General features: G+C 29.6%; 1 protein-coding gene across 3 annotated transcripts; it reads left to right on the top strand.

The window, feature by feature from the left end:
• Positions 1-1,327: 1,327 nt before the first annotated feature.
• On the top strand, positions 1,328-11,384 carry LOC136091548 (UNC93-like protein). Of its 3 annotated transcripts, none has more exons than XM_065819225.1 (5): positions 1,328-1,475; positions 8,861-8,921; positions 10,086-10,423; positions 10,604-10,871; positions 11,026-11,384. In XM_065819225.1, the coding sequence occupies exons 1-5, from the start codon at positions 1,461-1,463 to the stop codon at positions 11,286-11,288; spliced, it is 945 nt and encodes a 314-aa protein (XP_065675297.1). In that variant the 5' UTR covers positions 1,328-1,460; the 3' UTR covers positions 11,289-11,384. The 3 variants fall into 3 exon arrangements, with proteins under 3 accessions (XP_065675297.1, XP_065675296.1, XP_065675295.1); XM_065819224.1 differs by having other exon boundaries at positions 1,361-1,475; positions 8,715-8,921; XM_065819223.1 differs by lacking the exon at positions 1,328-1,475 and adding an exon at positions 7,041-8,464 and having other exon boundaries at positions 8,715-8,921.
• Positions 11,385-11,711: the final 327 nt, after the last annotated feature.

Below are 11,711 nucleotides of genomic sequence, written 5' to 3'. Positions count from 1 at the left end.
CATTGTTTGTTGATGATACTACCATTTATTCTTGTCGTGAAAAGAAGCCAACACTCTCTGATTGTTTGGAGGAGGCATTTGAGCTTGAAAAGGATCTCACTTCTGCTACAGCATGGGGCTCACAGTGGCTGATGAACTTCAATACAGATAAAACTCAATTTTTTTCAGCCAATTGTTATCGTAATAATTTAGATCTTCCTATATTTATGAACGGTGACGTACTCGATGAGTCATCCACTCTTCATCTTCTAGGATTAACTCTTACTTCCAATCTTTCTTGGAAACCGTATATCATATCAGTTGCAAAATTAGCATTTGCTAAGGTTGCATCTCTTTATCGAGCTCGTCACTTTCTTACTTTGGATTCTTTTCTCTATCTCTATAAATCTCAAATCCAGCCTTATATGAAATACTGTTGTCATGTCTGGGGCGGATCTTCTAATGATGCCCTTTCTCTTTTAGACAAGGTGCAAAAACGCATAGTAAACATAGTTGGACCTGCTCTAATAGCCAACCTCCAACCATTATCGCATCGTCGTAATGTTGCTTCTCTTTCTCTTTTCTACAAATACTATAATGGGCACTGCTCTAAAGAGCTAGCGTCTCTTGTGTCATCAACTAAAATTCATTCTCGTGTTACTCGTCATCCAATTAAGTCTTATCCTTTTTCTGTTACTGTTCCTAAGTGCTCCAAAAACGCTTATTCGTCTAGTTTTTTTCCTCGAACATCAGCTTTTTGGAATTCGCTTCCTTCATCATGCTTTCCTGATTTATATAATTTGCAATCCCTTAAGTCGTCCGTCAATCGTTATCTTGCTCTACAATCTTCATCTTTTCTCTTTCAGTAACTTTGAACTTTAATTAGTGGTTGCTTGCAGCCTTGTTAGAAGCGAAGATGTTTAAATATATATGTATATTTAAACATCTTCGTGTATATATATATATATATATAAACATCTTCGCTTCCTTGTTGAAAGCGAAGATGTTTATATATATATATATATATATATATATATATATATATATATATATATATATATATATATATATATATATATATATATATATATATGTATATGTATATATATTTATTTTTATTATTGTTATTATATTAATGTTATATGTTATGTTAACTTCAACTTCTTTAAATAATAAATAGTGCACTATTTATTAAAATTTGTTTAAATTATCAAAACTATTAATATTTGAAATCAATAATCAAAACCACGTGGTTTTTATTAATAATTTTAAATTTTACTAACAAAAATAATAATCAATACTTTGTGATGACGCTTGTATATGAATACAGTAACATATATTTTAGAGTACTGTAAAAATGAAAAAATTTTGAATGCAGTCGTTTTAGTATAATGTGCAACTAAATACAAAAATGAAAGTCTTTTTTTTTTTTGGACATAATAGTTAGAATTTAAACTTTATCGTTTTTTGGTGACTGAAATATGCTTTCATCCTGTGTAAGATATTATGTTATTAATTATATAATAATAGTTTTACTTTAGTTTATATGTACTGATATACTTTTACAATTAAAATATATTTTTACATAGTTTACCTAAGGAAAAATATAAGTTTTCCAAAATTTAAAAATTAAATATAACTTTATTTAATATGTTGTGGTGGCTCAGCAGTTCATAAACTTAAGTATTACATTACATTACATTACATTTTTAATAAAAAATAAAACAGTTCACTGCGTCACAAAATGACTTTTAATTTTGACCTTTTTTCCAGAGAAAAATCTTCAGGGGTATGATAGTACAAGTATGTACGAGCAGGCCCGTAGCAACCGGAGAGGGGGGGGTAGGGGGTAGGGCTGCAGGGGCATTTAACTGACTTTATGGTTAAACACAGTCAAGAAGTTTTCGGTTAAGCAATCAACTTTGAAAATCAAAGAGTCCCAGTTGGTACCTGCAAAAACTGTAAAGTAGGCCTCAGAAAAAGATATAATGGTGAAGATGTTCAACTTTCCTCCATGCCTGACTACCAAAACATAAAGATTCGTCCTGCAACGGAGAACCACCATGTGATTGTATGATTTGTATGTGGGAAAAGCCAAATTTGGAAGACCTCGACCAATTGGAACAAAAAACACAACCAATAAGCCGAAAGAACAGCTAGTTGTTAAGAAACTTTGTTTAGCATGCTTTTCACTGATTGGAAGAGAGATTCCACATAATCGTACAAAAAGAATACTTCGACAAAACTTGCTTGAAGTTGGAGCAAAAGACACAGAAGCATCAAAAAAAGTAGCTGCTTCTGTGGGAGCTAACAAGTTTCCTTTACCCCATGATAGTGTGCGTCTTAATTTAGAAATAGAAAGGAATCTTCCAGTTACTTCAGATAAAAAAAACTTCTCTTGTCATATATGCTTCATATGCTTTTGTTTGAAGTGACTCTTATATTACAACAAGAAAACTTTACAATATGAGAAACTGTGTTGTGTTGACGTAAACTTTTTTTCCAGGGCCATCAAGACAAAGAGAGATTTTTCTAGCAGCTACATTCACCTTGACTGCTTAATAACTTTTACAAGTTTAAAACCAAGCTTGGCTTTCAAACAGAGGGATGAACAAGCTTGATTTAACACTTAACAAAGAAGCTTCCAGGCGAGTAATTGAAAAAAACTTTATGGAAAAAATTGAGTCTCTCGGAAAGCATCTTTCTGACTAGGAGTTCTTGACTTTGAACTATAACTCCGACTAAAAACTCCCTTTGAGCTCCCCCGACTAAGAAGCCTCTCACATTTCTCATCTCTCTCATTGCTAGTCACCTCTTCAAGAGTTTGTTGTCCTTGCTTTTTAGCATTTCCAATCATTGACACATTCAGAAAGTTTGATGCAGTTGTTTATGCTTCCTTTGGAAATGTTCTTCATTGCAACTATTGCATCCTCATTGTAGAATTCAAGAATTTCTACCTCAAGCTTCCAAATACGAGTGTCACTCGCAATAAAATAAAAAATTTCAAATCAATTTTTCTTTTACGTATAATGATGAAAGCTTTCAATACCAGCTCTAATGTACTCCTACATACTTGTACTAACATACCCCCAAAGTTTTTTGTCGGGAAAAAAGGTTCAAATTAAAAGTTATTTTAAGTTGTTGCATCCTTTGTATAATTGTAACGTGTCGGAACAATATGTCGGTACATATTGTTCCGACACGTTACAATTATACAAAGAAGAACCAAGAAGAAAGAAAATATTTTTAAAAATATTAAAAAATTAATTTTTTTTTTTGCATATATATATATATATATATATATATATATATATATATATATATATATATATATATATATATATATATATATATATATATATATATATATATATATATATATATAGCTTTTGACAAAGTTCGGCATAAAAGATTAATTAAAAAATTATCAGCTAATGACATTTCAGAGAAGTTGCTAGCTTGGATCAAAACTTTTATAATTGGTATAACACAAAAAGTAATCATGGGGTATAATTTATTTAATTTTTGTGACATATTTAGTGGAGTGCCGAAGGTTCTGTACTGGGTCCACTTCTTTTTATTATATATATAAATGATTTGCCTGACCGGTTAACTTCTAAATGCAAATTAAATGCTGACAACAGAAAAATAATTCCAAGTATTGACAATGATGAAAGCGTTTTAAAAGCACTAAATCTACTTCAAACGGACATTAATAAAGTAATCGACTGGTGCAATACTTGGGGAATGAAACTCAATAAAGAAAAATGTAAAGTCATGCACATCTGTAATAAAAAATGCCACTCAAGTATACCAATAACAACACAGATGGAAATCACGAAATAAAAGAAGCGAAATTAGAAAAAGACTTAGGTGAAGTAATATCATCTGATCTAAAATGGAACGAGCAAGTAAAATCAGTAGTTGCTAAAGCGCAAAGGTCTAAAAAGTAAAATCAGCAGTTGCTAAAGCGCAAGAGTTTGATAAAAAGCACATTTACTTATTTCAATTCGGATATAGTAAAATCATTGTATATTACACTTGTGAGACCTCATCTCAAGTTTGCAGTACCAGTTCGGAACCCAACTCTAAATAATGACATTATAGAACTTGAAAAAGTGCGAAGAAGAGCCACAAAACTTATCTCAAAAACCTACCATACGAAGAAAGGCTTCGGAAATTAAATTTAACAATTTTAGAAAATTGAAGAACTAGAAAAGATTTAATATACCACTATGAAATAAAAAATGGTTTACAAATTGTGAATTGGTTAAAAAACCCCAAATTGGTTTCCTCACAAACAAGCGACGGTCCTTCATCAAACATTCGTGGACATAGTAAAAGAATCGAACGTGAGAAATTTCAGTATTCCTTAAGAAATAACTACTTTAACAATAGAATAATTAAAAACTGTAATTCTTTGACTAACTATGTTGTTTGTTCAAGATCCTTAAATTTAATTAAAGCTAACTATGACAATTTATAACATTAACAGCTGTTATAGCATCTCAGTATGCTCTGCAACAATGTATATTTTGTTGTTACAGAAAAAATATATATAATTATTATTATTATTATTATTACTCATTTAGCTCTCAACTGTTGAAAAGTGTGGTTGGAGTTAGTTCAAAGTTGAATTCAATTATTATAATTATTTTGGAACAATTTGTTAATTTCAGGACTATGGAATCGTAAGTATTAGGTAATAATTTAATTAGTTATGGTTAATAATTCATTATTTTTGCTAGTTTCAATGGATAAATCCTGATTCGTAACCATTCTCACCTCTCATTCATTTCTTTAGTATGGGCAAGTTTTCAGACAAAACTTAAATGTAGGCAAGTAAAAACCATCCTTCTTCATTCTACATACTCTCAGAGAGAAATGGCAGCATTCATAAGTGCTTCAAAGTCAGTAGTTAACCAAATTAAAAGAAAAATCAATACAAATTGCCCTAGAATTAGGCTGCACCAGCAGAAGTGGCAGAAAATGGATCACTACTCCACGTTGCGACCGTAAAATTAGGGATATTTGTCTTAAAAACGGAAATAAAAGTGTGGCTCAACTACCTTCAATGATAAACAATGAACAGGAATCAATGTCTCTAAAATTACGATTTTGAGAAAATTGGCTGAAGAAAATTTGATGGGTTGTCGTCCAACCAAAAAGCTTTAACTGAAGCTATGAAAAAAAGCGACTGAAAAAAGTTTAACTGAAGCTATGAAAAAAAGCGACTGGAATGGGCTAGAAAACACCAGAAAATGACTATTGAAAACTAGAATAGACTAAATATGGCTTATAATATTGTAATAAACCTGAAAAATTACTTATATAATTTAAAATGTTTTTGTAATGCTTTACAGCTCTGCTTCTCGGACGAGTCAAATTTCGGTGGACAAAAACTTATTTTTCCGCTGCCCAGGAATTTTTTTTTTTTATTTTAATTAGGTGCCCCAAGAAGTCATTACGGTCTTATCTCAGAGCACCATGGATGAGCATTTAATTGAAAGTTCACGCCTCCTTCCTAACTAATGTCGCAAGACTTGCCCAAAGGTGGGGTTTGAACCACGGATCCTTTGTTTCTTTGGTAAGTGCACTACCACTGCGTCACGGCTGCTCCACTAAAACTGTCTTTTGGAAAAGGTTAAATACCCTGGGAGCGTAATGATGTGGTCTGTAATCTCAGCTCTGAGTATAGGTTCTATCTACATTGTGGAAGCGATCATGAGGCAGGACCCGTACAAGTCAATACTGGAAAACAGGCTCCTGCCCCAGGTTCAAGAATGGTTCCCTGGCAATGAAGAGTATAAGTTCATGTATGAATTGGCAACATGGTATAAAGCTAAGAGTGTTACAGTATTCCTAGCTGAAAAAAATGTGCACGTTTTATCTTAGCCGGGGAATTCACCTGACATGATCCCTATAGAAAATCTATGGGAGTTTAAAAAAGGGGAAATTGCCAAAGAAAAGTATGCTCCGACGCCTAAAAGTCGTTATTGTAGCAAAAGGCTGGCATTACAAAATATTAAGATTATTAACTTATTTGTTATTTTAAAACTTTTTATGAAAAATAAATAACTATAAAGAAGTAATTATTTTATTTTACATTCTAAACTTTTTTTTTTTTTTTTCACCTCCTCAAGGCCAATAAAGCCACTACAAATGAGGAGGCTACTTAATAGTGGTTATAACCCTCTCTCAACTCTATAACTCCGAAACACGAACCTTGACAAACAAGGCCGCTGCGCGGAGAAACAAGTTGAGCGCGGTACTACCAGGGACGTGGTGGGGATCGAACTCGGAACCTCTCACTTATGAAGCGAGCGCTTTACCACTACACCACTACCGCATAAATATAGCCCTCTAACGATAATAACGATGAAAAATAATAACTACAAGATACTTATTTATTCATTAAAAAAGTTTTTAAAGTTAGTAAAAAATAAAGTGATCCTAATAATTTGGCCACCCACCAGAGGCGGATCAAGCATTTTTTGGTCTTTGAGATAACTAACTTCCAGACATGGAGCAAACTCCAAACATTTATATATGTTTATACTTATCTTAAATAAGAATGCTTTGCAAAAAATTGCGATGATTGGAACCTGGAAACAAAAAGCCCTCAATTTTTTGTTCTCTCCCCCTGCATGAGAGCAAAAAGTTGATAAAATGCTTTTTGTACTATTCTTAACTAAACTTAAATTTATTAATAAATTTTCAATTTCATTGCAAAATATTTCAGCGTTCAAAAATTATGACCATATATGGTTTGAAAGTTGGGTTCAAACTTTATATGGTCATAATTATACATAAAACATCTTTACATAATTACATAAATATACATAAAACATCTTTACATAATTACATAATTATACATAAAACATCTATGACTCTCTAAGGCATTTGATACTGTTGATGAGAGCCTATCATAGAGAAACCATATTAGTTTTATTAAAAATAAAAATATCTTCTGTTATAAGTGTATTACATAAATCCAGAGCCTTTTTTGGTTATAAATGGCGCAAAACGCTTTACTTCAACCTTGTTCATTGTCATCTCTCCTACGCTAATATTATTTGTGCTAGCACACACAAAACTAAATTAATAAGATTACAGAGCTTATAAAACCACGGTTTTTCGGTCGAATACCAACCATGACTATCACTTGAGCAGAGTAAAATCACAAGGGTCAAAATTTTCAATTATGAGCAAAGGCCCGTCATTCTTTTTCTTTTACACGACAGATAAAACTCTCCTTAATTTCTGACATATATGTATTTTTATATATAAATTTTAATACTCCTGTATCTAATATATATTAACTATATATATTTGACATGCTACGGCGTTGTTTGATTTTATTTGAAAGATTTTAATATTTATATTGCTACGAAGGTTTAAATGTATATTCCTAACTTTTCAAGAAAAATATTATATTGTTACTTTAGCCATGTGGGCTTAAACTGTTAAGGTGAAAGGGACACTTGTCATGCGTATTTTATTTGAGCTCCTGTTTGTGTTTGTATATATTTTTTGTGTAACGTAAAAGTTTCATATTAATTTTAATTATTTATTTTTAAATAAACAACGAAGTATATATTATACTAATTAACAAAAACAAGCTTAAAAAAACTAGTTTAAAAAACCAACTTTTCTAATTACGTTAGTTTTTTCTTTTTTATAATCAATTTATAAATAAATTGATAATTCAAAGCTTCCGTTGAAGAAGTATGCTATTAAAATTATTGATAACTCTTCCTGACGATTACGCCAGGAAAAAAAACTTGACGAAAATACTATAGGATATTTCTTTAAATATAACTCAACTTGTTCTTATTATTATTAATAATAAACAAAATATATTTCTTTTTATTAAATGTGTAAATAAATTACTTATTTTTTACAATTATAAACGAATATAAACAAGTAAATTTGGTAAAAAGTCAATTTTTGTAATTGCTTACATCAAACTATGGTTTTTTTATTGCTACTTTAAAACGCATTGCACACATTATAAATACTATAACAGGTTTTTGATGTAAATTATTCTTAGCAACTATTTTAAAAAGAAAACGTGTAAAATTAAGTGTAAAAATAATTTATAAGTATTTCCGTATTTTCAATAGAAATTTTATAAAAGAAATTAATACAGTATAAAAATAATATCAAATTTTAAAGATGGCGACAAAATCGACATACAAAAACCTGATAATAATTAGTGTGAGCTTCTTTTTCTTGTATGCCGCATATCTTCCTCTTCAAAATATACAAAGCAGTCTTCATAAAGATCCTGCACTGGGTTTTGGATCTCTTGCTGCCATTTACGCAAGTGGAATTCTTTCCTGCTGTTTTTTACCAAACGTCTTAATTGCGATGTTTAAACTCAAAACTTTATTAATTGGTAGCATATTTTCTTTTCCTCTGTATGTCCTTGCCAACTTCTTACCAAGATGGAGTACAATCTTACCGGCATCCATTTTACTTGGTAAATAAATTATTTTATTCGTATATATAATTTTACGACAATTCTAGAATGCTTCTTGCTATTAATATTTTTTATTTAAATAATTTTTCTAACAATTTTTTTTAATGTTGGATATAAAGATAATTTTTGTTGTTGTTTTGTACCAATCATATCCAAGAGTTACTTATCTCAAACGCCAAAATAAGCTTCCTCAACGGCTGTTGTTTTAATTTTAAAAAAGTATACATTATCCTTTTTATTGGATATATAGGATTAAGTGGGGCTGTAATGTGGACATGCCAGTCAATATACATTACACAAATCGCAACGAGTTATGCTGTTACAATGAAGTTTCCAAAAGATAGCTTAGTTTCAAAATTTTTTAGCATATTCTATTTCTTTTTTCAATTCTCCCAGATTGTTGGCAATGGTGTATCATCGGGTGTTTTAACGGATGTAAAAAGTGACAAATTAACAGGTAGGACTTTTTTTACTAAAATTATAAATGTTTCTGCAAATATTTTATTATAAACATATATTAAAAACTTTGTTTAAAAGACATTTTTTGGACGCATGAGTTTGCATTGTTTGTACTATAACTTGATACATATTATTCTTGACAATATGTATGTTATATGATTAAATTTATTCTATACTTTATTTACCATGTTAATTCATCATATTAAGTTATAATACAAAAAAAAAAAGAAGAAATAAATTGCAAAGAAAGGTGCATATTTTGTCTAACTTACACCAGGGTGGACTGTTTAAACACACGCTATAAATTGAATCTTAATTCAATAATTAGGCCTCAAATTTTTTAACAAAAGTTATTTTTAATCCACCATAATCTAAAAAAAACCGTAGTGTTTTTAACTTTAAAAAAAAATCACAAAGCAAAAGAAAAATTAACTTTATATGTTTAACTTATTCTATATGTTTATTTTATATGTTTGTGCTTATGTTATATTGAAATAATTATATCTGGTATAGACCGTAATGAAATAATTTTAAAATTAGTCAAAGATATCTTTTTGGTTCAGATTAAGGTTTCGCCATTACAGAATTTGTCTTATTCTTAATTGTTTATAACGACTTTTAACAAACACATTTTAGAAAATCTATCAAAAAAAATTATTTTGAAAGAACGATTTGTTTGCATTTTGAACTTGATTTAACTTGTATATTGGCCTGAGTTAAAACAGATTTTTATGGTGAGTTTTAAAACTGTGCCGTCCATTTTTATTGTTGGCAATATAAGAGCTTTATAAGAGTTTAACAGTTTTTTATCTTCCAGCTCAGACTTTGTATGTGTATGCACATCATACATAACCTAGTTTAAAAAATGTATTAATAGATATAAGTTAGTAGTTATTTTACAACCCATCAAAGTCTTTGAATGTTTCTATCAGTTATTTTGTGACCAACCTTGGTCTTAAGTCTCTGGATGTATCTTTTGGTTACTCTTATGACTTATCTATGTCTCTGGATATAACTTTTATTTATTCTACAAGAACAGCTTATTATTATAAAACTGATAAACAAAAGTGACAAATAAATTAATTACAAGTAAGTAGTTGTAAAATAACAGGGCTTTGATAATTGAATTATATTTCTTAAATTTTAAAAACTTTTTTTCAAGCCAAGTTTCTCACATCTGCTGGCACTTTCAACGTACAAAATATTACATGTGGAGCCAAATACTGTCCATCCGGGGTTGCAATCACAAATGCTGAAACTCTTCATATAAATATTATCTACAAACTTATGAGTATACTTCTTGGCTTCACTCTTATTGGAATTATAATTGCATTTTTTATGGATCCTTTGCCGGAAGAAACAAAAATCAATCAAACGCCTCAATTAAAATTATGCTTTTCAACGATTAAAAACTTAAAAGATCCAATGATTTTATTACTTGTTCCGATAACAATTTTTAATGGAATGGAACAAGGATTTGTATATGGTGAATATACAAAGGTTAGTTAAAATTGAAATTATAGTTTTTAATTTAACGAATTAAAGATTTGTATATAATTAATATGCAAAAGTTAGTTAAATTTGGCATAAAGAATTTGTATAAGGTGAATATACAAAGGTTAGAATATTTTGACATTTTTTAAATATGGTATATCAATTTTAAAATTTGATTTTTAATAGGCATTTGTTGCATGTTCTCTTGGCATCAATATGATAGGTTACAGTATGATATGTTTTGGTTCTGCTGCGTGCTTTGTTTCTATGTTTATTGGGTTTATTGTAAAATGGTCTGGAACTTATGCACTTATGATATTCGGAATGTTTGCACATCTCAGTTTAATGACATGGTTTCTTGTCTGGGACACTCAAGCCTATCCTAGTCATATCTTTTACATTGGTGCCATGTGCTGTGGTGTTACGAGTTCGATATGGATGTCCCAAACGAACGGTAAGGCTTTCATTAACAAAATATTTTATCTAACATGATAATTTATGATAACATATAACTAATTTATGATAATAAATAGCTTATAAATTATCGTAAGCACCTTATGATAATTTATAACAACTAATAATTTTGAATCTTGTGTTTCAATTTATAGCAATTTACGGAATATATTTTTCAAATAAGCAAGGAGCAGCGTTTTCAATTTTCCGTCTCTTTCAAAGCTCAGGTTTCACTATTGCGTTTGTTTATGGAAATATATTGTGTGTCTCAACAAAGATTTACATTTTGATGGTCTTCCTTGTTGTGAGTATAGCCATGTACAGCATCGTTGAGTTTAAGTACCAAAAAAATCACTTTAAAGATGTTAAAGTTGTAAAACAAGAATATGATGAAAAAGATATGGTTGCCATTTTGTAATAATACGTAAAACATATTGTAGCCATTTTGTAAAAAAAACAACGTATTAAGCTCAAAATAAATGAAATAAAAAATCTCAAAATAAATGAAATCAAATTTAGTAATTTTTTTTTAAACTTATTAAGTATCTGGTTTTAGATGTAACTATAATAAAACAGTTATACAGTTATATTATAGTTATAATATAAAAATAGTTTTGATATTCGTAAACAATAAATAATTGAGCATATACGATTTTTACGATACCATGAAATTTTACATTTTAAATGAGGAATATTTAAAGGTAGTCAAAGTTAATTTTTTTCTGCTATATTTAGATGTAGACCCGATATAAAGACGATATAAAGAAGTTTTCTCTTTTATTTGATTGAATCCAGGAAATGGTAATCCGTGAAAAACAACTTTGTTCCGGATCAATATCTT

This window comes from Hydra vulgaris, chromosome 15, assembly GCF_038396675.1.
Source record: "Hydra vulgaris chromosome 15, alternate assembly HydraT2T_AEP".
In the NCBI taxonomy this organism is placed as follows: Eukaryota; Metazoa; Cnidaria; class Hydrozoa; order Anthoathecata; family Hydridae; genus Hydra; species Hydra vulgaris.
This window is presented reverse-complemented; position numbering and strand designations above follow the sequence as displayed.